This window comes from Rana temporaria, chromosome 2, assembly GCF_905171775.1.
Source record: "Rana temporaria chromosome 2, aRanTem1.1, whole genome shotgun sequence".
NCBI classification, from domain to species: Eukaryota; Metazoa; Chordata; class Amphibia; order Anura; family Ranidae; genus Rana; species Rana temporaria.
In genome coordinates, this window is record NC_053490.1 from 115,928,698 (window position 1) to 115,956,540 (window position 27,843).

The following is a 27,843-nucleotide window of genomic DNA, read 5'->3' on the forward strand; positions in this document are numbered from 1 at the left end:
GAGGATGGTGCTGCGCGACTCGCACATGCACCGTAGGGAACCGGGCAGTGAAGCCAACACGCTTCACTTCCTGATTCCCTCACCGAGGATGGCGGTGGGAGCAGCAGAGTGACGAGCAATCGCTCATCCTCTGTTGCCGACGTCGCTGGACCCCAGAACAGGTAAGTGCCCTAATATTAAAAGTCAGCAGCTACAGTATTTGTAGCTGCTGGCTTTTAATATATTTTTTTCCAGCGAAGATCCGCTTTAAGGTAAAAATTTGCACCTGAATCACAACCGGTGAACAGAAAACGCACTAATACCGCTTTGTAATGACGAGACATGAGACATGTTTATTCCCTTTTCTCTGTATTGTCTTTAGTTGCAAAACCAATAAACATATCTTAAAAAAGAAAATAAAAAAACGTTTTATTTCAGAGCATATCCAATGATTTGGTACTTGACAGGGCTGTATTTAAATGGAGCAATAATATGTCTATATTTGATATCCAAAAATTTGGCTTTTTCCAGATATTTCCATGTTTCCTTTGTTAGCCGGCATCCATCCGCTATGTATTTCCAAGTTGGATTCAAAATTTCCTGAAAAAAATAGATCCAAGAGGAAGGGTCTGCCTTAACGTGTTCAATGAAGTAGTATGCTCCTCCCTGCAACAGAACAGACAAATAATCAGAACACAAGAGCAACATTAAGTCATAATGCTTTAAGTATAAAAACTTGGACATAATTGGATGTAAATGAATGCAAGTCCAGCAGCCCACAGACTTTAAAGCGGAGTTCCCGCGAAAAAAAAAACAATATTAAAAGTAAGCAGCTACAAATACTGCAGCTGCTGAATTTTAATATATGGATACTTACCTGTCCTGGGCGGCTGCGATGTCGGCACCCGAAGCCATTCTCTCCCTTAGCTCTCGGGTGCCGTCACCGCCTCCATCGTCGGTAAGGGAATTTTTTTTTTTTTTTTTTTTTTTTATTCACGTCAGACTTTGCTCACATTTAGCAGCGAGGCTAGCTCACGGTTCGACCGCCCATAACGTCTCTCTTGTGGCTTCGCATCATTCGTGGTATTTTTCTTTTTCTTTTTTTCTTTTTTTTTTCTTTTTTCTCTGTTTTTTTTTTTTTTTTTTTTTTTTTTCCCTTTTTCTTTTATATGTTTTGGGTTCCTTTTCTTTAGTACAATTACAAATTTGACATTTTTAAACCATTAATTATTCTTTTACCGATTAACAAGTCTAGCTGCATTACTTACATTATAACATAACTAGCCCCTTTTTTTTTTTTTTTCCCCCTTTATCCTCCCCCCCTTCCCCTCCCTCCCTAGATCTGTGTGCCATGCAGTCTTCTCTTTGGTTTCTCACCTATCTGCTTCTGTCATTCCCTGGACAAACTTTTCTGTAGATTTAAACACTTTCCATTTTTCCCAGACCACCCTGTATTTGTCCTCTCCGCCTGTCTCTCCACAGGCAAGATACTCCATCTCTTCTATATGATCCACCCTTTCTATCCACTCTTTAATTGATGGCCTATTTGGATGAAGCCAGTTTTTTGGGATCAGAGCCTTTGCTGCGTTTAGCAGCACTGGGACCAGCGTTGTTCCATATTGTTTTTTTGTTTTTTCAGTTCCGTGAAACAAACAGGGCAGAGGGCTGCAGAGAATCCTCTCCCCTGTTATTTCTACAATATATTCCAAGATTTCTTTCCAGTATTCCTGTATTCTCGGGCAGTCCCACCATATGTGCAGAGTTGTTCCTTTTTGCTTACAGTTTCTCCAACATAGCTCTGAGTTATTTGGGTGGATCTTACTCATTCTCGATGGGGTAAAGTGCCATCGGACCATACATTTGTAGTTTGCTTCAATGGTGGTATTGTCCGAAGCATGATTGTATACTGCACCTATCATTTGTGATTTATCAATCCTTTTACCCAAATCGTTTTCCCACTTTTCTAAAAAGGGGAGAGTTTCCAGGGTCTCGAGCTCCGTTAATATCCCGTATGCCTTTGATATACCATGTATCAGGGGCTTGTCCGTATTGCATATTTTTTCTATTGGGTGTAGTGTCTTGTCTTCCCTAATCGGTTGTGGTAGTGTGCTCACAAAGTGTTTTAACTGCAAATACTCCCATTCACTCATCCTTTGTTCCCCTTCTCCTATCTTTATATCTTGTCTTAATTTAATTTTTCCCCGTGTGACAATATCTTTTAATTTTTTCTCCCCCAGTAGCTTTCCAAAACGTGTTCCATTACCTGGTGGAAAAAAATTTGTGCCTACTAATGGGATTAATGGAGAGTTATACTCCCATTTTTCCCGTCTAAATATTGTGTCCCATATTCTAAATACGTTCCTTGTTATACTATGTGTATTTGTGCCCAATTCCCTCATTTTTGGTGGTATCCATACATTTCTATTTAATTGTGTGCTACTTAATATTTCTTCCATTCGTACCCATTTTTTTTTTTGTGTGTGTATTTGACCATTCTACCAGCCTAGCTAGATTAACAGCAAAGTAATATCTTTTTATATCAGGAAGCCCCAACCCCCCTCCTTTTTTTTTCATGCTCAACAATGAATAGCTTAGTCTAGCCTTTTTACCTGCCCATATATATTTCAAAATTACTGTTTTGATTACTTTAAAAAAACTTTGCGGTATTTTTATTGGGAGCATTTGAAGTTTGTATGTAATCTTCGGTAATATCATCATTTTAAACGCATTGATCTTGCCTATCCAAGAAATGTGTTTTTTTGCAAGATTTTTCAGGTCTTGATTAATGTCGTTAATTAAGGGGACAAAATTAACTGAGTAAAGTTTTTCAAATGTTGATGTAATTTTTATTCCTAAATACGTTATAGCTTCTTTTTCCCATGTAAATGGGAACTCTTTCTGTAGTTCTTCTGCTTCTTTTTTATCTATCCCCAAATTCAAAATAACTGTTTTTATCGGGTTTATTTTAAAATTTGAGAGTTCACCGTATCTTTTTATTTCCTTTATGATATTAGGGAGGGAGAAATAATATGAAAAGCAGGTGGTGGCGCCACCCTAAAGTGTAGAGTGTAAACTGGTGTCAATAGTAATTAATGATAGTGTGTGGGTGGTACAATATAAAAACAGAACAAAACAAAAGCGAAAAAATGCTTAGTGATAATCCAAATAACAAACAAAAAATTCAAATGTGTTCCAGTGCTAAAACAAAATCCTCATTCCATTTCTGTTTCATGCACAAATTGAGTGAATCAAAAAATATATGAATATATATATGGTGCTGTGTGCTTTCAACAGACAGTACTCATACTGTAAGTAAAAAGTCTTTATGCAAAAGTTCCATGCAATAAATAAAAATAAAATAAATAAAGTGCTGTGTGCTTCTTCCACGTGAATCAACGTTGATCTAAATCTTCTGTGCAAAAACCGTGCTCACTCCCTGTGGTCCCGCACTCACCAGATACTTGAACCCCTACAGGGGTAACGGGCGTTCACAGTATAATATACTGACAAAATCCCTGGATCTTCCCAGAATCTAAAAATCTTGACCGCTCAGAAGAGGAGACAAATAGATTGCCCAATAGCGTGATACCGTTTTTGAAGTGATAAACAACTTTTATTCACATATAACAGGGTACTCACATTTAGTAGAAAGGTTAACAAACATTAACATAAAACGTGCTGTGGCTTAGAATAGCGTCTGCTCTACCGGTTTCGTCGATCTGACGTCATCTGGAGCGCCCCAGATGACGTCAGATCGACGAAACCGGTAGAGCAGACGCTATTCTAAGCCACAGCACGTTTTATGTTAATGTTTGTTAACCTTTCTACTAAATGTGAGTACCCTGTTATATGTGAATAAAAGTTGTTTATCACTTCAAAAACGGTATCACGCTATTGGGCAATCTATTTGTCTCCTCTTCTGAGCGGTCAAGATTTTTAGATTCTGGGAAGATCCAGGGATTTTGTCAGTATATTATACTGTGAACGCCCGTTACCCCTGTAGGGGTTCAAGTATCTGGTGAGTGCGGGACCACAGGGAGTGAGCACGGTTTTTGCACAGAAGATTTAGATCAACGTTGATTCACGTGGAAGAAGCACACAGCACTTTATTTATTTTATTTTTATTTATTGCATGGAACTTTTGCATAAAGACTTTTTACTTACAGTATGAGTACTGTCTGTTGAAAGCACACAGCACCATATATATATTCATATATTTTTTGATTCACTCAATTTGTGCATGAAACAGAAATGGAATGAGGATTTTGTTTTAGCACTGGAACACATTTGAATTTTTTGTTTGTTATTTGGATTATCACTAAGCATTTTTTCGCTTTTGTTTTGTTCTGTTTTTATATTGTACCACCCACACACTATCATTAATTACTATTGACACCAGTTTACACTCTACACTTTAGGGTGGCGCCACCACCTGCTTTTCATATTATTTCATACCCTTCTCCATTTTGTGGGGATTTTTTTGCAGGGGCAGCCTCTCACACCTATTATATATATTTTTAATCACCTGAGAGTCTATCTGAGGGCTCCAGACTATTTTTAAATATTCTGTGGCGCAGATTCATATTTTCTTTTCCCATTAGGGAGGGAGACCCTAGGTTTGGTCAAATATAGGAGTATGTCGTCTGCGTACGCCGCCACCTTGTGTTCTTCGTCTCCCACTCTCACCCCCCCTATATCCGGGTTTTCCCGGATTTTTGCTAACAACGGTTCCAGAGCTATTACATATAGGAGGGGTGAGAGCGGGCACCCCTGTCTGGTTCCATTTTTCATTTCGAACACAGACGACATACTCCCGTTGACCTTCACCCTTGCCGTCGGGTGGCTATATAAATTCTTTACCCATTTCATGAACTTTGGTCCCAGGCCTATATTTTGTAGGGTTTCCATCATAAACCCCCAGTCGACTCTATCGAATGCTTTTTCGGCATCTAAAGACATGAGTACGACTGGGGGTTTCTTTTTTGGATCATGTTGTAACAACAACAGGGTCCTTATGCTATTATCTCTCCCTTCTCTGCCCGTTACAAAGCCTGCCTGATCTGTGTTTATTAATTGCGGCATTAAACTTTTTATCCTAGTTGCCAATATTTTCGCATATACCTTCAGGTCTGCATTTAGCAGTGCGATTGGTCGATAGTTGGAGCACAGGGTTCCATCTTTTCCTGTTTTAGGGATAATAGAAATATTTGCCAATAGGGATTCTTTTCTTATTTCCTCTTCCTCTCCTATTTTATTAAAATAATTACACATTTCTGGGACCAGGAGTTCTTTAAATTTTTTGTAATATATAATCGGCAAGCCATCAGGGCCTGGGCTCTTACCGCAAGGTGTTTCCTGGACAGCTCTGTATATCTCATCTTGAGTTATTGGAGCCTCTAAGAATTCAATGTCGTTTTGAGAGATTTTAGGTAGTTTCACTTCTTTTAAGTATTCCCTAATTTTCTTTTTTCTAATATTTTCCTGCTCTTGAGTTTCATTGATTCTTATTGAGTATAATGAGCTGTAAAAAGTCCGAAAAGATTCCGCAATTTCAGACGTCTTATGTTTCATAAGGCCATCTTGATTTTTTATTTTTTCTATGTAGTTTTTTTTTTTTTTTTTCCCTGGATATTCTCGCTAAATATTTCCCTGGTTTATTCCCCCATTTATACCTCTCTTTTCTAACGTTTTTGAATATGTCCCTTGTTTCAATCTTCATCAAGTCTCTGAGCTGGGCCCTCTTTACAACAATTTCTTGATATATTTTACTTTCTCCTCGCTCTTTATGCGTTTGCTCCAATTCAAATAGTTCAGTTGTTAATTTTTTCATGTTTAATTTTCTTATCTTTTTTTTTCCCTGCTCCTATCGAAATTAGTTTCCCTCTAATGTATGCCTTGTGGGCCTCCCATACAGTAGCTACCCTTACTTCAGGTGTATTATTAAGAGTGAAATATTGATCCAAGTCAGTTCTCACTATGTTATTTACCTCGCTGTCCTCTATAAGTTCTTCATTTAAATTCCATGTTCCTTTTCTTTGCTCTATCTCTTTGAATCTAATTTTCACTATTACCGGAGCGTGGTCTGAGATTGTAGTTACCCCTATTGAGGTTTTAACTACCTCTTCCAGTAACTCGTGGTCTACCATTATATAGTCCAGTCTTGAGTATGTTCCATGCACAGAAGAGTAATAGGTGTAGTCCCTTTTATTTGGATATGTAATCCTCCAAGGATCTATTAAACAGTAACTGTGCATTTTTTTTCCTAATATTCTTAGCTGTTTAATATTTCGCTTCTGTGCCCCGGACGTACTATCAAGTTGATAGTCCATTGAAAGGTTGAGGTCTCCTGCGAGTATTACATGTCCAAATTTAAAATCCATTAAAGCATTCAAGATCCCCCTCAGGTATTTATGTGGTTGGTTATTTGGGCAATATATGTTTGCTAGCGTGTATTTTTTTCCTTGGAGTATTCCTTTTAAAAACAAATAGCGGCCTTCCGGGTCCACCTTCCTATCTTCTACTGTGAAAGAGATGTTCTTCCCTATTCCTATGGCGACCCCCTTGGCTCTCTTCTTTGGAGAGTCCCCATAGTACCAGGTGGGAACTGCCCGAGAATACAATCTAACATTAGAATCCAATGTTATGTGAGTCTCTTGCAGAAAAATTATTTCAGCTGAGTACCTTTCAACCTCTCTTAATACCATATGCCTTTTTTCCGGGCAATTGAGACCTCTTACATTATATGTTAAGAAATTTATATTTGTCGTATCTTTCTTTTTTTTTTTTTTTTCCTTCTATCTTTCTCAAGTACATTTGTTTTTTCCTGTTGCATGACACACAGATCTAAGTCCCTTTTCCTAATCTTCCCCTCCCCTCCCCCACCCTCTCCCCCTCTCCCTCCCCTCCCTCCCCTCCCCCCTTCTCCACCCACCCACCACTCATGCCTTGCCCCTATGATCTTCGTATGGGGCTTTCTCATCCCCTCCCTCCCCCCCCTTCCTTCTGGTCGATCCTTGACCCTTTGGTCATTTGGAGCTTTTCCTGTTTGGCGCTCCAGGCGCTCTTTTGCTCCTCTGGCTAAGGTGGAATTCTATTTTAGCCCGGTCTCCTGTCCCCCAATAATGGGAAACTGGGGAAGGAGTACTCTCCAGGTCCCCCCTCTCCCCCACCCTGCTCCCGTTGTTTACTATATTTGAACCTCCCTGTCCCCCCTTCCCCCCACCCCCTCCCCCCCTCCGCCGTCGTTTCAACATTATTAATCTTTTTTTGGTGGTATTGGGATATCTAATCGCTGACAAAATTCTGGAACTTCCTCTAAGAACCTCAATCTTGCAGAGATACCGTTTTTCCTGCCTATTAGGCAGGCTGGGAATCCCCAATTGTATTGTATACCATGTTCCTGCAAGATTCCTAACAGGGGTTTTAAGCTTCTTCTTCTTTTTAACGTCTCTTGTGACAGGTCTTGGTATATTTGAATATTATGTTGGTCGTATTCTAATGGCGACTTCCCTCTCAGTTTTCTCCATAGTTGGTTTTTCTCTTCCCAGCTTTCAAATCGCACAATAATATCTCTTGGGTAATCCTGTACTCTCTCTCTAGAACATCTTATCCTGTGTGCACGTTCTATTTTTAGTGGGGAAGCTGTTTCTCTCTCTAATATTGGATTACAAATTTTTCTTATTATTTCTGAGAGATCCTCAGCTTGTGTCGTTTCTGGGATTCCGCGTATTCTTATGTTCTTCATTCTATCCCTGTTTTCTTGATCTTCTAGTTTATACGCCTGTTCTCGTTGGTTTATTTTTAATGCTTTTATTTCGTCCTCTAATTTTTTAACTGAGGTTACATTATAATCGACTTTTTTCTCCACTTCTTCCACTCTTTCCAGTATATGCCCCATGTTTCTCTCCATTTTTTCCATTTGCGATTTGAGTGATCTTTCTAAGGCCGCGAACATTCCTTCCATTTCCCTTTTTGTTGGCAACAGTGTCATGTCCTGCGTTTCATCCTTATTTCTTTGTTCGAGGTCTATTTCTTTATCTTTGTCTGTTTCTCTATCTTGATCTAATCTAATCTCTAAGAGTGACTCTGAGAGTGTGTCTGAGTCCGCCAAAGTATTAGTGACCCCTTTTTTTTTATCTTTTTTTCTTTCCTTCTCTACTTGCGCTCCTCTGGCAGTTGTTGGTTTTTCTATATGCTGGTTATCTCCATTTGTCCCATGGGTCACAAATTTGCACATCGGGCCTGGGCTTTGACTTAAGCGGGGGACCTTTGGGATTGCCCCACCTCTCACTCCTTTTCCCCTTGTGGTCATCCTTCACCCCTGTCGGTCCTACAATAGCCCTGGATGTCTACCCGTGCTTCTTGCAGCGCCTGAGTTATAACTGCACACTTTGCCGGTATTTTATAAGAAGTCCGTTTATGGGGAGTGTATACTACATGAGACAGAACCTTTTGCAGTTTCTTATATCAGAGTTTATTGTTACTATAGTATTTCTACTCTTTGTCTTTAGCTGTAGATTGAGGATATTCAATGCGCCTAACACGTGCTCTGACCCCCTCCTTCTGTCAGTCTCCAGTGCCCGTCAGTCTTAAGGTCCTCCTTATACCGGTTTCAGGGCTCAATAGGGCTGATTAATTACACTATATGCTATACTTTTACCATTGTATCCACCAATATTAAGTCATGTTCTCTGCCGACGCATCTGTATATTGTATATTATAGATTCTAAATTATCTTTTTTAAACAGAGTTCAATATATATTGCATATATTCTATTGAGAAAAAACTCTCCCTGTATTTTACTTGGTCCCGAATAGGGAGGAGGAAAAATGTCCAGGGGATGCCACCAAACACAAAAAAAAAAAAAAAAAAATGCCAGCTTCTTTACAAACACATACAATTCAATGAGCTTATATCCCTTTATGTTGTGTCAGTTACTTCCAGTAGCCATTCTTCTCAGAAACATTGCCCCATTGATATATATTTTCGTTTTTTAGTCTTTAATTCTTAAGATGGACATTTGTACTCACCATTCTGGTGTGTGCAGTAAGCAATAAGCTGACAAATATACTCACCGACCGGTCTAGCAGCTTTCTAACAAAGTAAGGAAAAATAACTGCTGCAATGGGTTTCACTTTGTTTCACCTTGTTTCTGGGCAGGCTATTCATGACAGCCCATGATTTTTCTCCTGGGCTGCAGGGCTGGCGTTGTGTCTCCCCTCAGCCCCCTCTCACGGAGCGGAGCGACACACCTCCACAACTCAGCAGCCCGCACGCTCCAGGGGGGAAAGAAACCACCGCACAGCTGATGCCGCCGGGAGGGGCTCCGGTCCTCACTCCCCTCTGCAGCTCCCTGCTCGGCACGCCGTTCCAATGCGCTGTCCTATCACGGCCACACATCACACACCGCACACCACGCAGTGTATCCGGCCAGGAGCCGAGGAAGCTGCGCGTGACCTCTCTGAGAGACACGCTACTGGCACGGGCTTCAATCCGGGAGGGTGGACGGAGGAAGGGGGGGGACGGAGGATGCCCTAGTGGAGGGTGCGGGGGATCCGGCTCACGAACATCTCCAGTCCTAGCGTGTACTCAGAGCAGGGCTGAGGTGCGGGCGTCCGTGTCTAGCTACTCCTCCATTCTGACCGCGCCATCTACAGACTCCTCCCTCTCGCCTCGGACGAGAATGTCGGTAAGGGAATTACTACGCATTTTCCCTACTGCGCATTTGCGAGTCGCGCTGTGCGATTCCACTGATCTCTGCTGTCTTCTGGGACCCGTGTGTCTCCCAGAAGACAGTGGGAGGGGGAGAAGTAGGCGCCGGACGTGGTGTAGGTCACTGCGATGATCTATGCCCAGAAGTGGTAGCAAATACCTGTATTACACAGGTATCTGCTCCCTTCACCCCCCTGAAAGGTGCCAAATGTGACACCGGAGGGGGGGGGGGATTCCAAAAAGCGGAAGTTCAATTTTTGGGTGGAACTCCGCTTTAAAGGAGCTTCTGATCAGAATTGTCTAAAAATTGATAGGCCAACCTCATCATACCCCTCATTTGGGGCCTAAAGCCTTGTACACACAATCAGATATCTGATGGAATCTAATCCCATGGATTTTTTCGTCGGATATCCGCTGAAGCTGATTTTCATCAGTCTTGCCTACACACCATCAGTCAATAATCCGACCGTGCCAAAACGTTGTGACATAAAACACTACAACGTGCTGAGAAAAATGAAGTTCAATGCTTCTGAGCATGCGTCGACTTGATTCTGAGCATGCATGGATTTTTGACCGATGGACTTCCACACAGACGATCGTTTTTTTCTATCGTTTTTTTATCCATAGGAAAAATTTAAAACATGTTCTATTTTTTTTCACCGATGGAAAACAAACTGATGGGGCCCACACACGATCGGTTTGTACGATAAAAACAGTCCATCGGTTTGTTTTCATCAGACAAACCGATCGTGTGTACAGGGCTTAAGTCTACCCAGACAGCCAAGACAATAAGACTAACACAACTAAAGCAGTTAACAGGGACTTGTTTGCAGGCATTACCATCTGACTTCAAATGTGAGAGGGGATAATGACACTATAGCAATGAAGGCTACATAATTATGATGAGTTTTCACAGGCAGTAGACACAGGTACATGACATTGCTGAGTAGAGCACATATAAAGAAGCAGGGATGGACAGCAGATATTGTAGTAAGTAGTAGTCTGTTGTTGCAAGGAAGCTGACTTTGCATACCCCACACTTTTAGGTTCACAGCTCTTCACAGGGAAATGGTCTTGACATTTTTAACATTTCTGTAAAATTAGGGAAATTTATGCTCCCGTTTATCTTGCTTGACCATAAGAGTTATTGAAAAGAGGTACAAGAATGCACAGATAGACAGCAAAGAAGAAACCTTGACGTGATTTGCACAGAGGGGTGAAAACCAAATTCGAATTTGCTAAATCAGTAGTACCATTAGACAACTTTTATGTGCATGCCATTATAGCGTGTGCCAAAACAATCAAGCACCCGTGCCAACGTTCTAAGATAATAATTATACCAAAATGTACACCATTATCAAAGTGGCGTATATACTGTAGTGAGAGGTGGGGACAGTAAGGAGCAGCATTGCAGGAGGGAGAGGAGAGGTGGGTGTGTATGAATGGACACTACTGTCATGCAACAAATTAACATATTGTTGTGCAATACTCTTAATAAGTGTGCATATAGAAAACCTACGTTAGACTTACCGGTAACGGTATTTCTACGAACCTTCCAGGACGTCACACCTGAGAGATGAGGGCTCCTCCCTGCAGGAAACACAATCAATTGACAGCTTGTTATAAAACCCCACCCTTCCCCTTGCTCCCCAGTATGTATTAAAGTAATCCTGAACTGGTTCACAAGGGACATTGTTCCATATAGGTACTTACCACCTAGCGTTTAGCTAACCTTTTCCCTCCACATAGGGCGGGAAGTAGGCCTGCCGTCCTGGAAGGTTCGTAGAAATACCGTTACCGGTAAGTCTAAACGTAGGTTTTCTCCTATCACCTTCCAGGACGGCACACCTGAGAGGATAATCAAGTAACCACAGGCCTACCTTCAGGGTGGGACCACAGCTTGTAGGACCTTTCGACCAAAGGCCAAGTCTTGCTGTGACAACATTTCCACACGATAGTGCTTCAGGAATGTACGATGACTGGACCAGGTAGCCGCGCTGCGGATTTGTTCCCAGGAGGCCCCTGCTTTCTCAGCCCAGGAAGTTGCTAAGGATCTAGTAGAATGAGCCTCGATATTGGTTGGAGCCGAGACCCCGGTGCACACATAAGCTCCGGAGATAGCTTCTCTTATCCATCTGGAGACTGAGGTTTTTGATGCCTGCAGTCCCTTCCTGGGCCCAGCATATAGAACTAGTAGGTGATTGGATCTCCTAAAACTCTTTGTTCTCTCCAGATAAGTGAGAAGACACCTTCTTACGTCTAGACAATGACATTTCTTTTCTTTTTCGCTCTTTGGTTCAGAACAAAAGGACGGCAATATTATGTCTTGTGTTCTATGAAATAAGGATGCCACTTTTGGTAGGTACAGAGGGTCTGCTCTAAGAGTGATCCTATCTGTCTGTACCCTCAGGAAGGGTTCTTTCATGGATAGCGCCTGCAAATCCCCTACCCTCCTGGCTGAAGTAATGGCTAACAAAAATGCTAACTTTAAAGTTAGAAATTTAAGGGAAACCCCTTCAATGGGTTTGAATGGGTGTATAGATAACGCCTCCAACACCCTAGTTAAGTCCCAAGGCGGACAACTATTTTTTAAGACTGGAGAAACTCTTTCTCTTGCTAACAAAAAAAACGTTTAATAAGGTCCTCTTTTGCCAATCTTCGATCGAGATAGACTGAGAGGGCCGCTATCTGGACCCGAAGGGTACTGACTTTTAACCCCAAGTCTACTCCGTCCTGGAGGAAGTCCAGGATAACCGGGATAGAAGTTGAAGTCACCTGTCTTTCTTTACCCCAGGAACAGAAAGTCTTTCAAATTTTTGAATAAATCTTCCTAGTCACTGGTTTTCTGCTCAAGAGAAGGGTACTTATGACCTTCTCTGAGCAGCCTTTACGTTTCAAGATCTGGCGCTCACTAACCAGGCCGCCAGCTGAAAGAATTCCGGCTTTGGGTGAAGTACTGGCCCCTGCCTGAGGAGATCTGCCCTGTTCGGAAGTTTTAGTGGTTCCGCTACTGCCATGGACCTTAGGCTTGCAAACCAAGCTCTCCTTGGCCACCACGGTGCTATCAGAAGGATCTGGCCGGGAGACCGGCTGAGTTTCTGAAGGACCCGCGGAATCAGGGCTAAGGGCGGGAAGGCGTATGCTAGCCTGTAATACCATGTCTGGGTTAGTGCATCCAGACCTTCTGACTGTAGTTCTTGGGAAATCGAGAAATACCTTTTTACTTTCCTGTTTTGCCGGTTGGCAAACAGGTCTATTTCCGGATTTCCGAAGTGATGTACCAGGGTTTGAAATACCTCTGGGTTCAGTTCCCATTCCTCCTCTCTTATCCGCTGACGGCTGAGGAAGTCTGCTTCTGTATTGCTTGTCCCCTTTATATGTATGGCAGAAATGGAGAACTTTTCCTTCTGCCCATTCCAGGATTTCCTTGGATAATTCTAGTAGGGGACTGGACCTGGTCCCTCCCTGGTGACCCAAGTAGGCTACAACTGTGGCATTGTCGGAGCTTACTTGGACTTCTTTGCCCTTGATGTCTTCCTGGAAGGCTTTTAGGGCTTCTCCCACTGCTCTGAGCTCCCTGTAATTGGATGACCTGCGAGCTAGTGAGCTGTTCCATTGCCCTTGGGCTTTTTTCTTTTCTAGGTGGGCACCCCACCCCCAAGAGCTGGCATCCGTGGTAACCTTTAACGGGTTCCACTGAGCCCATGGTCGCCCCTCCTTTAGGTTTTGGTGAATTGTCCACCACTCCAGGGATGACAGGACCCGAGGGGTGAGCAGTATCTCCTGATCCAGGGACTCTTTCTTTTTGTCCCAAGAGGACAGGAAGAAGAAATGAAGTGTCCTGGAATGAAATTTAGCCCAGACTACTGCTGGTATACTTGCTGACATAAGGCCTAGGGCTCTCAGAATATTTCTTCTGGAGAGCCTGGGAGTTTTTATCAGATCCCCTGCCGCTGAGGCTAGTTTTGCCACCTTGTCTTCTGGCAAGAAGAGCCTCTGCTGCCTGGTGTCCACTATGTAACCCAGAAAGGTCTTGACCTGCTCTGGCTTGAGGGAGGATTTCTCTGTATTGATTATCCACCCCAGACTTTCTAGGACTGACACTGCTTTGTTGGAATCCAACATGACCTGGGAGGCTGACTGTCCTGAGATCAGTAGATCATCCAGGTAAGGTATGAGGCATATACCCTGAAGGTGCAGAAAGGCCACTGCTTCCGCTAGGATCTTGTGAAGATCCTTGGGCTGGAAGTTAGACCAAATGGTAGTGCTCTGAACTGCCAGTGGAGGACTTCTCCTCCCACCACAACTGCAAACCTCAGGTATGCCTGGTGATTCACGTAAATTGGCACAGGTGGGTAGGCATCTTTGAGGTCTAGAGTCACCATGAAGACTTCCTTCATGAGGTTCTTTCTTACCGAGTAGATACTTTCCATAGTAAATCTTTTGTATTCCAGAAACTTGTTCAGGTTTCTTAGATTTACTATTAGACAGTATTTTCCCGATGGCTTGCGGACTACAAATACATGGGAATAGAATCCATGGTACTGTTGAGCTTTCGGTACTGGTACTACTACTAGTTGTTCGGCCAATTCCTGGATACCCTCCAGGAGGGCAGACCTTTTCAGGGCATCCCTGGGAGGATGTGTAAGGGTGATCGTAGAGGAGGGTGTTGCCAAGAATTCTAGACGATAGCCTTCTCATATAATTTGGCAAATGTAGGGGCTGTTCGAAATCTTTTCCCATTGAGGTAAAAATTGGGACAGCCGGCCCCCCACTCTGATCTTGGCGTCACTTAGATTGTTTGTCGCCGGTTTTGGGAGAGGGGAAAAGTAAGTTGTTCTTCTTATTCCCTTTACCAAAGCTCCAACGTCTGTTGGGTTATTTTTTGGTTCTCTGCTTAGCTTGCCCCTGGGGGCCTCGAAAAGTTTTCCTGAAACCCTCTTTTTTTGGTTTAACTGGAAATTTTTTGCCCTTCTCTGATGACCTAGATAGGACATCATCCAGGCCCTTGCCAAACAATAGAGAACCCTGAACGGGGATGCCACAGAGTTTACCTTTAGATGTCGCATCTCCCTCCCAGGCCTTAATCTAAACAGCCCTTCTTGCTGAATTGATTAAGGCTGCTGTTTTAGCTGAAGCCCTTGCGGATTCAATTGCTGCATCTGCCAAGTAGGCAATCGCCTTCCCTATTACTGTTAGGGACTCTATCACCTCCTCTGAATCAGAGTTCTGAGACATGTGCCGGTGAGCGTCTCCACCCAGATATCAGTGTTCCTGGCTACACAGGCTGCTGCCAAGGCTGGACTCATGGCTGCTGTATTAGCTTCCCAAGCCTTTCTAAGGAGGGATTCTACCCTGCGGTCCATCAAGTCTTTGATATTACCTGCGTCCTCAAAGGAGAGATCAGACAACTTGCGACAAAGCCGCATCAAGTCTAGGGAGCTTAAAAAAGATCTCCTCATCCTCCTGGGAAAAAGGAGACCTTCTTTTCCAGGTTTTTTGTTTGATAATTCTCCTTTCAGGTTCTCTCCATTCCTGTAGGACCAGCTCCTTAAGGGATTGGTGGAGAGGGAATACCCTGGATTGGGTGTTACTCAGCCCCCTATAAACTTTATCCTGTTCCAAGGTTGGTTTAGGGGTTTATGGGATCTCCTCTGTGGCGTAAATTGCCTGGAGGAGACTATCAAGATCTTCTACAGCGAAGAGGTGTCTCCTTAGTCGCATGTCCTCCTGGGACTGACTAATGAAGTCTCCATCTGCCTCTCCCTCTGAGCTGTGTCTAGATCTGACCTGGCTTACTACATCACTTTCCTCTTCCTCTGCCTGACCCAGAGGGGGTACTTGTGTAGGTGGAAAAAAGGTACTGAGTCCCCTCAAAAAAATAGACTTTCTTGCCTTCCCTAGGGGCGAGTTCCTCTGTGTCAGTCTGTACTGACTGCCCAGCTGCCTCACGAAAAGCTTTAACTGTTGCTAGCATTTCCGTCTGCATGGATGCAAGAAAACTCTTCATCATTGCAGCAGCCTCTTTCCCTGCTAAATTATTTATGCATTTATAGCCAAAGGGTTTTGAGTGGGACTTAGGGAGCTTATCCGTACAATTCCCACATCTCTTAGAGGAACTATGCCCTGTTGTGGCAGGAGACTGAACTGAGACCTCCTGGGTTCCGCTGGGGGATTCTGTAAGACATGAGATATACATAATATTACTCCGTCCTCCCCTGAGACTGCTGGTTTGTACTGGGGAGGATAAAAGGTGCAAGCGAGATGGAATCCAGATCCTGCTCTGGCCGTTCCCTGAAAGTCAGGAACTCTCGCTGCCTTTTTCCTCCCTTTCCAAGGGGGTTTTGTACTCACCGACCCCCAACCTGGATCTGCCTGCAGTCGCATTCGTCTTCCCATCCTCTTCCATGAGGAGGTTGACTGGGTCCTGGCTGTTGGTATCTCTGAACGGGCTATCCGCAAGCCGACCACTTCCACCGCCAACGATTCTTTCCACGCTGCCGTACAGGCACTTCCGGGTTGCGCCGCGGGGAACCGCCCACTTCCTGTGACGCGGTTCCCGTCTTTCTCAGAGAGAGGCTTGGAGCGCAGTGTTCCAAGTAGGAAGCGATCCCCGGGAAGAGAGAGCGATTTAAATGGCGGTGTTTTCTTTCTGCACCACAGCGATGGCTCGCCTCCCCGCAGCTCAGAGCGCTGGTGCACGCCTAGGGCGACCTGTGAGTGGACCAAGCCTACAGGTTAGTTCAGCCCTCCCCGGCCTCCCTAAAACCTGTCTCAACAGGGGTACCTTTTGACCCTCCCTGGTCTCTAGGTTTAAAACAAAACAAACATGTCGCTGTGTTCGGGAGAAACACAATCAATACTGGGGAGCAAGGGGAAGGGTGGGGCTTTATAACAAGCTGTCAATTGATTGTGTTTCCTGCAGGGAGGAGCCCTCATCTCTCAGGTGTGCCGTCCTGGAAGGTGATAGGAGAAATCGGCGTATTTTCTCCCTGTGCCAGTCTGTGTCCTTACAATTAAATCCTTTGGAGGGTATTGACAAACAGTACACTTAAATAGTCCAGCAGTAAACAAAAGGTGAGTAAATCTCCATCTCCATCTTCCTTTTAATCAAGCTGCAGCTGATACTTAAGAAAAAAAATTTAAAGTATCAAGTGATCAAATACAAACATACAAACCAAATAGTAAATTACTTCAACCCTTTCCTTCCTGCTGCTGCTCTTTAACCTGGTTTTAGGATGATAGGAAGGAGGGGAGAAAAAGGTGGACTTCCTGATCACATGACCCATAGCTCCCAACTGTTCCACAATTACAGGGACTGTCCCTTGTTCGAGACCCAATTCCGCAAGCTTACCATAGTAATGACCGAGAGCCGAAACATCCCAGATCATCTCTATGGTCCAAGAAACTGGAAGCAACAAGGATTGTCACCTCCGCTTTTGCTTAGATGTAAAAAAAATCCGCTACTGGCTTGTGAAAGCATCTGAGCAAACCGATATTGATTTGATCAGATGCTTTTAGGAGCAGGGGAGAGATCTGGAGTCTAATAGACCCCAATTGTCTCAGTAAAGAGAATTTGTCACTGTCCATGCTATCATAAGATAGATAGATAGATAGAAATAAAACTGAGCAACTTTTTTTTTTTTTTTTTTTAAAAGACAGATAAAAAGAAAAAAAAAAAGTAAGTAATACATTTTTTTTTTAAGTGCCTCTGTCCCCATGCTGGCATGCAAAGGTGAATGCATACATCGGTCACGCACGCATATGTATATGGTGTTCGCACCACACTTTGGGAGTTTGTCCAAATTCCATGGGTGTATGCAATTTTAAAGTGTGGCATGGTAGTACAGTGGTCATCAACCCTGTCCTGCAGGGCCCACTAACAGGCCAGGTTTGCAAGATAACTGAAATACATCACAGCTGATATCATTTGCTCCTCAGTGATTGCAGTATTCTAGAGTGCATCTCCCCAAGGTAATACATAAAACCTGGCCTGTTAGTGGGCCCTGCAGGACAGGGTTGATGTCCATTGGTCTATAATGTCTGTTTACTCTGTGTAACATCATCTTTTATATTTTACCAAGCAATTAGGTATTATAGTGTGTTTTTGTGCATTGAAATTCATTAAAGTGTTTTTTTTTTATAAAGGATTGCAACACCGACCATTTTACTCTCTAGGACAGGGGCAGGCAGCCTTTGAGAAGCGGAGGTCTACCTAAACAACATGAAAGAGATCAAAAAATCACCGGGGTTTGGCACCCCTTTTCATTTTTTTAAGAAGTTAACTAGCAAGGCCTAACTAAATAGTAGGAATGCACCGAATGTTTTTTTTGGTGCTGAAACCGAAACTGAAAATTAAAAATACACTAGGCCGAAAACCGATACCGAATGTGACTATTTATATAAAATATTTTTATGCGGGAGATGGTCAGAGACCGGGAACGTGATACAGGAGATGGTCAGATACTGGGGACAGGGTACAGGAGATCAATGCAGCCTCACTAGTAGGGTAACCACATTTCCAATACCATTCAGGGACACCCTCCCTTCCCAAAAATCAGCTTGTGCTGTAACGAATCACAGCACAGTGATTGGACACAAGAGGCGGGATTTATAATTTCTCCAATCACATGCAAAGGGTGGGATAGTGCTCCTCCAGGAATTCCCGGCCAGGACAAGGACTGTCAGTGAATAAAGCGGTGATGTGGCGGCCTTTTTTGGGGGCATCAGATTGGCCCGGGGGGGGGGGGGGGGGGCGGTGTCAGTTTCATTCCGGGACACTGCATTGTCCTGGAATGAACGTGCCCGGGACAGACCTGCAAAATGAACGGGACACGTGGTCACCCTACTCACCAGTGCCCATCATATGTAGCCTGCCAGTGCCCAGCAGCCTACCAGTGCCCGTCATGCAGCCTGCCTGTGCCTCACCAGTGCATATAAACATACACATATCAAACACACACACAAATGCACACACATATAAACATACACACATATAAAAACACACACAGACACAAACACATGCATACAAACATATATAGACAGCCTTTTTAAAGATCGGCAGCTGCACACTGTACCTTCACTGTCCATGCCGGGTAATGCACTGTAGGGGGAGGCAGAGAGCACAGCACACACTGCTAGACACCTCTCCTTGCTTTCACTTTCAAAGAAAAGAAAACACAGCGTGACCGAGCTCCTGCACAGCCGGTTCCATATGGAGACCCCACAGGCCGCTTGCAGCATGGGCGGGGAGGAGGCGAGAGTAAGGATGGGCGCTCCAGAGTCCAGAATGACACCCCCATGATGAGCGGTACCAGGGACTGGGCCCCGCCCCATTTTCTGCACCATTATCGCCGTGAATTTACTTACGGCAAATTGCCGAAAAGGCCATTTTCAGCCAAAATGTTTCGGCGGAAAAAATTTTGATGCATCCCTACTAAATAGTGAGGAAAACGTAGAAAAATATAATAAAACAAATGTCACTGTAAATATATACCATTAGCCTATCTTAAAAGTGGACTGTGTCAGTCAGTAGGGCAGTGGACAGTGTCAGTAGGGCAGTGGACAGTGAAAAGTGGCAGTGGACAGTGAAAAGTGGCAGGAGGGCAGTGGACAGTGAAAAGTGGCTGGAGGGCAGTGGACAGTGAAAAGTGGCAGGAGGGCAGTGGACAGTGAAAAGTGGCAGGAGGGCAGTGGACAGTGAAAAGTGGCAGGAGGGCAGTGCACAGTGTCAGTAGGGCAGTGGACAGTGCAAAGTGTCAGTAGGGCAGTGCAAAGTGTCAGGAGGGCAGTGGACAGTGCAAAGTGTCAGGAGGGCAGTGGACAGTGAAAAGTGTCAGGAGGGCAGTGGACAGTGAAAAGTGTCAGGAGGGCAGTGGACAGTGAAAAGTGTCAGGAGGGCAGTGGACAGTGGAAAGTGTCAGGAGGGCAGTGGACAGTGTCAGGAGGGCAGTGGAAAGTGGCAGGAGGGCAGTGGAAAGTGGCAGGAGGGCAGTGGAAAGTGGCAGGAGGGCAGTGGAAAGTGTCAGCAGCGGGTCAGTGGACGGTGTTAGTAGTTTATTTTTTTTACAATATTATTTTGGGCCCCCCCCTAATAACAAGCTTTTGATGTGTTGCTAGGACCGCCCTGTATCCAAGCAACCAATCACCTGCCGGTAAAGTTGAAAAATTTACCTGACCAGCTACAACCCGCCGTTCTGCGATGTGCTGCCTTCCGCCCTCCGCTCTGCCAAGAGGATGAGAGTGACAGAGGCAGGGGGGAAGCAGCAGCACGCAAGCAGGGGTTGGCAAAGCAGGGACCTGCCCTCAGTCGACAGGTAGATGGTGATTGACGAGTTGCTGATCCCTGCTCTAGAGCCTCTCCTTAAAAAATATATACGCCATTTTTGGGGTTTCTAAGAAATTTTCTAGCTTGCCACTGCACATATACAAGAGGTAAAACATCAATTAATATCAGCATATTTTAACCCTATCCAAATGTATGCACCTTAAACAAAATAATATAATACTTATCAAAGCAAATTCTTAGAAATGCTTTATATAATGTTTGCATCTTTTGTCCTGTTTAAATAACATGATATCAGAGGCCTTATGGGGACCCCTAGTGACCACATTCCACAATTGCATGTAAGGCGCAAAATTTTTACCCTTTTGGTACCACAATGGGTCACATAGAATACAACCACAGATCAATCAGATACCATAAGAATGTTCCCTAAATATATATTAATTAATAATAATAATATATATTTTATTATATCTTTTCATGTGACAACACTGAAGAAATGACACGTTGCTACAATGTAAATGAGTGAGTGTACAGCCTGTATAACAGTGTATATTTGCTGTCCCTTCAAGATATCTCAACACACAGCCATTAACCACTTAAGACCCGGACCAAAATGCAGCTAAAGGACCTTGCCCCTTTTTGCGATTCGGCACTGAGTCGCTTTAACTGACAATTGCGCGGTCGTGCGACGTGGCTCCCAAACAAAATTTGCGTCCTTTTTTTCCCACAAATAGAGCTTTCTTTTGGTGGTATTTGATCACCTCTGCGGTTTTTATTTTTTGCCCTATAAACAAAAATAAAGCGACAATTTTGAAAAAAATTCATTATTTTTTACTTTTTGCTATAATAAATATCCCCCAAAAATATATATAAAACATTTTTTGGTAAAAAAAACAATAAGCGTTTATCGGTTGGTTTGCGCAAAATTTATAGCGCTTACAAAATAGGGGATAGTTTTATTACATTTTTATAAAAAAAATTTTTACTACTAATGGCGGGGATCAACGATTTTTTTCGTGACTGCGACATTAAGGCGGACACTTCGGACAATTTTGACACATTTATGGGACCATTGTCATTTTCACAGAAAAAAATGCATTTAAAATGCATTGTTTATTGTGAAAATGACAATTGCAGTTTACCACAGGGGGCGCTGTAGGGGTTATGCGTGACCTGAAGTGTGTTTACAACTGTAGGGGGTGTGGCTGTAGGTGTGATGTCATCGATTGTGTCCCCCTATAAAAGGGAACACATGATCGATGACGAAGCCACAGTGAAGAATGGGGAAGCTGTGTTTACACACAGCTGTCCCCGTTCTTCAGCTCCGGGGACCGATCGCGGGACTCCAGCGGCGATCGGGTCCCGGAGCTTCGGACCGTGCCGCACGCCCGCGACTGGACAATAGCACAGCACGTACCTGTACGTGCATGTGCCCAGCCGTGCCATTCTGCCGACGTATATGTGCAGGAGGTGGTCCTTAAGTGGTTAATGTCTAAACCGCTAGCAACAAAAGTGAGTACACCCCTAAGTGAAAATGTCCAAATTGGGCACAATTAGCCATTTTCCCTCCCCGGTATCATGTGACTCAGTGTTACAAGGTCTCAGGTGTGAATGGGCGTTTGCTAAATTAGTGGGTTCATTTGACTTTTTATCTCCTAAATGGTCCCCTGTCCTATCTTTGAGCCTTCTAGACGTTCTACCAACATAAAAAAATCCAAACACTACGAAGTAATATATGTGTTGCCAATTTTCACCCTGAAAAAAAAGTAGAACTGATGCATTCAGTGACCCAAAAATGTAACTTCCGCTTTAAGTGCAGGTGATCCCCTGACATGCCACATTTGGCATGTCATGTCAGTGGGTACCCTGCATTTACAGGCACCCAGCTCTTACTTCCTCCCCTAGCTCCACGGTGCCAAAGAAAGTTCACCTCTCCCCTCTCCCTCCCTGCAATCTTCTGGGATACGTCACAGGTCCCAGAAGATTGCCCGGCCAATCACAGCGCGCAGCACGGCTCATGCATGCATAGTGCATGTCCGGCTGTGAAGCCACAACCGGGTGCCCGCAGTTAGAATGCCGGCGACGCACAGAGGAGGGGGAGAGGAGCGAGGCTTCCTGCACCTCTGGACCGTGGGCCAGGTGAGTGTCTGATAATTAAAAGTCAGCAGCTACACTTTTTGTAGCCGCCGACTTTTAAATGGGTGGAGCTCCACTTTAACATTGGAATCGCACTAAAATATTTTTTTACTGCAGTTGAATGTGCCCTTATGTCTTAATCATATGTGTACTACAGGAACCTCAGTTAGTTGCAGAGCGTATTGGCTTTCCTTGCATCCTTTTTGACACCATTTCAAATCACATTAACATACTCTGGATCCCCATGATATAACACTGGTAAATGTTTCATAACTTTATTTCTAATTCTATAAAATTACATACTATAAGCGGTAAAAAACATTCTAGGACCAACCTTCTTTCTTTGTCATTTTACTCTACCATCAGACTTACTAATTAAATTTTTAAGTTGATTAATAATGGTAATGCTATTGTAGCACCCTGCTACTTTTTAGCCGGCGCTGCTTTAAATTTAGAGGGTAGTCTGAGAGTTAGTGGACTCAAACTGTATGATTTTTCCAAACTTGGGGCCTCTGTTCCAGCCATGGCTGTGCTGTGAGTGGCCACTATTGTTGTCTGGGGTGCCGTTGCCACCCCAGGCCAAGTGTGGCAGCAGTCAGGTCAAGGTAATTTGGGTGTCCCCCTTTGGCAGCCAATCAGTGGGGGTTGGTCGTCCCACTGTGCATCCTGGGGAGGAATAAGGCAGGGTTCGACAAATCCCGGTCACCATGGCGACTATAAATAGCCTCCTGGCGACTTGGCTTGGAAGGTGTGAAGTCCCCAGCTCTTCCTTGTGTGAGCTGGCGCCATCTGGTGGTGGCCGTTGGTATTACAAGTTAAGCATTACAAGTTAAACAGCAATTCTAATGTCATTTTTCACTGCCATCTTCTTCCCTCTAATTAGAACCCCCAAACATTATATATTATTTTTTATCCTAACACCCTAGAGAATAAAATGGCGATCGTTGCAATACTTTCTGTCACGCCGTATTTGCGCAGCGGTCTTACAAGCGCACTTTTTTGGGGAAAAAAAATTACACTTTTTTTTAATTAAAAAATAGGACAACAGTAAAATGATCCCCATTTTTTTAAATATTATGAAAGATAATGTTAGGCCGAGTAAATTCATACCCAACATGTCACGCTTCAAAATTGCGTCCGCTCGTGGAATGCCGACAAACTTTTACCCTTTAAAATCTTCATAGGCGACGTTTAAAAAAAATCTACAGGTTGCATGTTTTGAGTTACAGAGGAGGTCTAGGGCTAGAATTATTGCTCTCGCTCTACCAATCGCAGCGATACCTCACATGTGTGGTTTGAACACCGTTTACATATGCGGGCGCTGCTCACGTATGTGTTTGCTTCTGCGCGCAAGCTAGTCGGGACGGGGTGCATTTCTGGCTCCTAACTTTTTTAGCTGGCTCCTAAATTCCAAGCAAATTTGTCAAACCCTTAACTTAAGGGACAGACGCCATTGGACCAGGGTCGCCGATCGCTGGTCTGTCGTCCCAACACCCCCCCGTGTGTGGCCCTCCTGGCCGGGTGTGCGTGTCCATGTGTTCCTGGCTCCGGGACCATGTTGATCCGGGGTTTTGATCTATTAAGAAGGCCCGGTAGTCAGACAGGGTCTAGGCTTGCAAAGTGGTCCTGTGCTGTCCGTCCTGGAGGGAGGAAGCCACTCGATGAAGAACCTATCTTGGAGAGCACCGAGCATGAGGCTGGTATCTCAGGAGAGGCCTAGAACTTCATCGAAGGATGCACCTTACTAAGAGGCTGAATGATGGTCGCCTGTCAGTTCTAAGTTTGCAAGAAGTTAATCGGGAGAGATCCGGGTGCTGAATCCTGTGTTGAGAGGATTTTGGACCAAACATATCTCCATCTGTGGGAAGGTCTGTAGCAGAGACTTTACCATTTTCCATGCGCCATACCGGCTGCTAGGCTAGTGAGAGAGGCCAATACCCACTCTGGCTGGAGTAGTGACGAAAGCGGTGTTGCTGGATAAAGCTGTGTTGCTTTTTATTCTTTTACCAAGCTCAGCAAATAAATCAAAGAAAAAGAAGTCTAAAGTGTGGACATTGAACTTTTCTCAACTCTCATCTGATACCCTAAACGGCGAGGAAATAGAGGTAACATGCTGCCCAAAACAAACCAGCAGCTCCTTCGGGGGTAGTGCTACATGATAAACTACTTTTTTGCTGCGTTTTTATTATTACATTTTATGAACTGCTTTTCTAAGTATATCCAATAATTCAAACATAAGTACAATCTGCAGAAGTAGGATGAAAATATTGAAAATCACCACAAACAGAGAGCACAGATGTGTTACAATATAGGTGTGCATAAACAAGAGAATGGGGGAGAAATGTGTGGAGATGGATGGAACCTAGAGGTTTTAGGCATAAGATTGGGGTCATGAATTCAATTTAGTATTTGTCTGTAGGCCTCACATTTCCATGTTCTGATTGAACCCCGGTGAGAGATAGCTTGGTATAATTTCTATGCCAGGGTGTTGTCTAGCAGATAGGCATAGTCTTGTAAATGATCAGGGAGGATCCTGGTTGGACTCAATATGACCATGTAAGGTTCACAGAGAGTAGAGGGTATAGAAAATAAGGAAGATAATAAGAGCAAGAGTGATTGGGTATAAAGGGCTTAGGGGCCTAGGGAAGGTAGGTCAAGAAGTAGTGGGGGCAGAGGGTACAGGGAAGGTAGGGGAATTCTTGGAGGGTTTGGGGAAGGCAAATATTTACCATCCATGGGGAAAGGGCCAAGCCTTGTTTTGGGTAAAAAAATGGCCACCATAACCAAACTGAGGCTTCTTATAGATCGAAGATGGCTGCTGTTCTACTCTGCGGGTCGGCTCCAGTCCTTTGAGAATGTTTTTGTGAGTAGCAAGTGCAAGATAGTTTGGTACCAGAGAAAGTCCTGTCAATCAGCCTTGGGGGTCCTCTTTACCCTTAATGTGAAAACAATCTAACTACTTTGGGCAGTTTTGCATCTGATCTACTATCAAGTTGTGTGTCCTAAACTGCACCAGGGATCTTCTATTTATCTAAGTTATGACCTATTAATTAAGGCCCCTTTCAGACTGGGGCGGGAGCTGCGGTGGCGGTATAACGCCTCTAAAAATAGCGGCGCTATACCACCGGAATTGCCGCGGGTATCAGCCGCTAGCGGTGCGGTATTAACCCCCGCTAGCGGCCGATAAAGTGTTAATACCGCCCGCAATGCGCATTGCGGGCGGTATTGCCGCGGTTTCCCATTGTTTTCAATGGAAAGGAGCGGTATACATGCCGCTCCTCTCACCGCTCCAAAGATGCTGCTGACAGGAGATTTTTTTGTCTCCCGCCAGCGCATCGCCTCAGTGTGAAAGCCCTCGGGCTTTCACATTGAGTCTGCAGTGAAGGAGTTTTTCAGGCGCGATAGCAGCGCTATTTTTAGCGCTGTACCGCCTGAAAAACTCCTCAATGTGAAAGGGGCCTTAGGAGGTCATGGAACTCTGGTAAGTCTTTACAGATTACATTTTGGCAAAGATTCATTACACAAGTGGAGGATGCAAGTCATTCGATTTTTTCAATGAAGAATGGGATCATCACATCGACTTTATACTTTTATATGTTTTGTATTTTTTTAATGTTAAAGCGGATCTTCACCCTTTTTCTCATCTTTCCTCCTCTGCACCCCCCCCCCTTCCCAATGCTGATGAAATAGGTATTTTTTCTTTTTTATGTACTTTTTTTGTGGAAACATTTCTGGTCTGCCCCTTGTGCATACCATTCGCCTCACCAAGGCAGTAGCTTCCGTTTCCTCCCTCCTCCTCCTCAGTGGCCAACCGGGAGTTCTCTTTTTGGCCAATTGGAAAATGGGTCTCACATCTGCTTCTGATTGGCCGCATTGAGGATCAGTGTTTCAGCAACGAATATTCATTCGCTGTTGTAACACACCTGGGCATGCTCTGCGACCCGAGCCCAACCTATTTTGAAGCCTATAAGAGCCTCTGGCTCTTATCAGGTTCTTCAAAAAAAATTAAAAAAATCCCCAACCACTGTAATCCATGCACACCTGATGCCCTGAAAGGGGATGAATGCATGAATGGGGGTGGCTGCAGCGGCCATGGATAAATTCATGCATTAATCTATCCATTATGCATACGGGGGTGGTGTGGAGAGAGCGGGCAGTGCCCAGGTACCCCTAATGGATGGGCCACCACTGTTTAAAGCGGAGCTCCACCCTATTTTTAAACATTTGTTTAATCAAATAGCATACTCGGCTACCCGTTCGGCTTCTTTCAGCAACTCGTGACGCTCCTTATGCGACGGGGGGAGGTAGTTTTTGTCATCACGTCAATCACCTGCTGGGTAGGAACGCCCACTCCCGCGGGAGGCCCTACCCGGAAGCCAGGGAAGAAAATAGCTGTACAAAGGTATGTACAGCAAAAAAAAAAACGGCATACTGTCATTGTCGAGGGTCATGTCAATGTAATGTTAGAAAATAGTTTTTAGGGTGAACCCCCGCTTTAAATACAGTATCTGTTTTGTGTTTAAAATAACTGAAGTCTGGGTGTAACAATATGTCCGCTTGCCCCCTTCTCACGCTATCATTACTGTGCAGGAGTATGGGGTGTAGCAAGATGGCGGCCACGGAACTGAGCATGTGTAGGAACGAGAGTCGGTGAATGCTGGGAGCTCAGCATTCACCAAAACAAGGAAGTAAGTGCTTGTGGGCTTCTCATGCCCACAAGCAAAATGGAAACGGCTTTCCTGACAAAATAAAAGTTATGATTCCAGACGAAATTGCTGTGCGGATGATTAGAAACGGCAGAGAAGTGAGTAACTCATTTGATATGCTTTCAAAAATATAATGCCAAAAAAAAAAAAAGGGGTGGGTGGGCGCAGGTGATCTGCTTTAATACCCTACAATCATTCATTAACATGTAACATACATGTGAGACACCAGATATACACTTACAGGTCTCAGCACACGATGAACTTCCGCCAAAATCCCTTCAATATTGTCTACAGAGCACAGCACCAGTGTGCAGACCACAACGTCTATGGATCCACTCGGTATCTGGGCCATGTTCTCCCCGGGAGCCACCACAAAGGCCTGGAATTGGATATGTTGATTCTCCGCCAGACTGTTGCTTAGAAACTTCTTGAAGTTAGGGTTAGGATCTACACAGGTGACTTTACATCCCTCAGGATAGAATTGAAAGTTTGCTCCGGTGCCACAGCCCAGCTCCAGGACTCTGAGCTCCCCAGAAGGGCTTCTGAAGTCATTCAAGTTCCTGAAGAGCTCCTTCTTGTGCTCTGCCATGTATTTGTTGAAGTTCTTGGTAAATGTTTCCATGCGATAAGGAAATAATTTCTTGAATATGGGATCCCACAGGCCCAGGAAAGCAAGGATGTGTATAGGCAGTGCTATGAGAGCTACACATATCTGGAAGAATACAATGTGCACGGCCATTGTCAGACAGTGCAGCCTGTGTGTGAGCTGAACTGAGTTCCCATCCTCCACATTCACCTAGTGATGTCACAGGAAACATGTGACCAGGAAGCAGGAAATAGAGGGCGGGAACATGAACTGAATAGGAGGCTGCAGGCAGAGCAGATCACACGTTTTCACCCTGAAGGTCTCTCCCTCCCTCTCCACCCATCTTCTTTTATATTTGTACCTTTCTCTCTGTATACCCATCTCTCTATATACCCCCTGTCGGTATATCTCCCTGTATACCCCTCCACCCCTCTCTC

The 27,843-nt window shown here is 44.2% G+C and overlaps 1 protein-coding gene across 1 annotated transcript; it reads right to left on the bottom strand.

Moving 5' to 3' along the window:
* Nucleotides 1-383: 383 nt before the first annotated feature.
* Nucleotides 384-27,692, bottom strand: LOC120929405 (methyltransferase-like protein 7A). Its single transcript, XM_040340813.1, has 2 exons — nucleotides 27,062-27,692; nucleotides 384-645 (listed from the first exon to the last, which is right to left on the bottom strand). The coding sequence occupies exons 1-2, from the start codon at nucleotides 27,557-27,559 to the stop codon at nucleotides 409-411; spliced, it is 735 nt and encodes a 244-aa protein (XP_040196747.1). The 5' UTR covers nucleotides 27,560-27,692; the 3' UTR covers nucleotides 384-408.
* Nucleotides 27,693-27,843: the final 151 nt, after the last annotated feature.

Excerpts from the sequence above, each read along its gene's own strand:
- LOC120929405 (XM_040340813.1), bottom strand. The coding sequence starts at position 27,559 with ATGGCCGTGCACATTGTATTCTTCCAGATATGTGTAGCTCTCATAGCA. Across the intron at positions 646-27,061 it reads TTCATCGTGTGCTGAGACCT|GGAGGAGCATACTACTTCAT; the intron begins GTAAGTGTATAT and ends GTTCTGTTGCAG.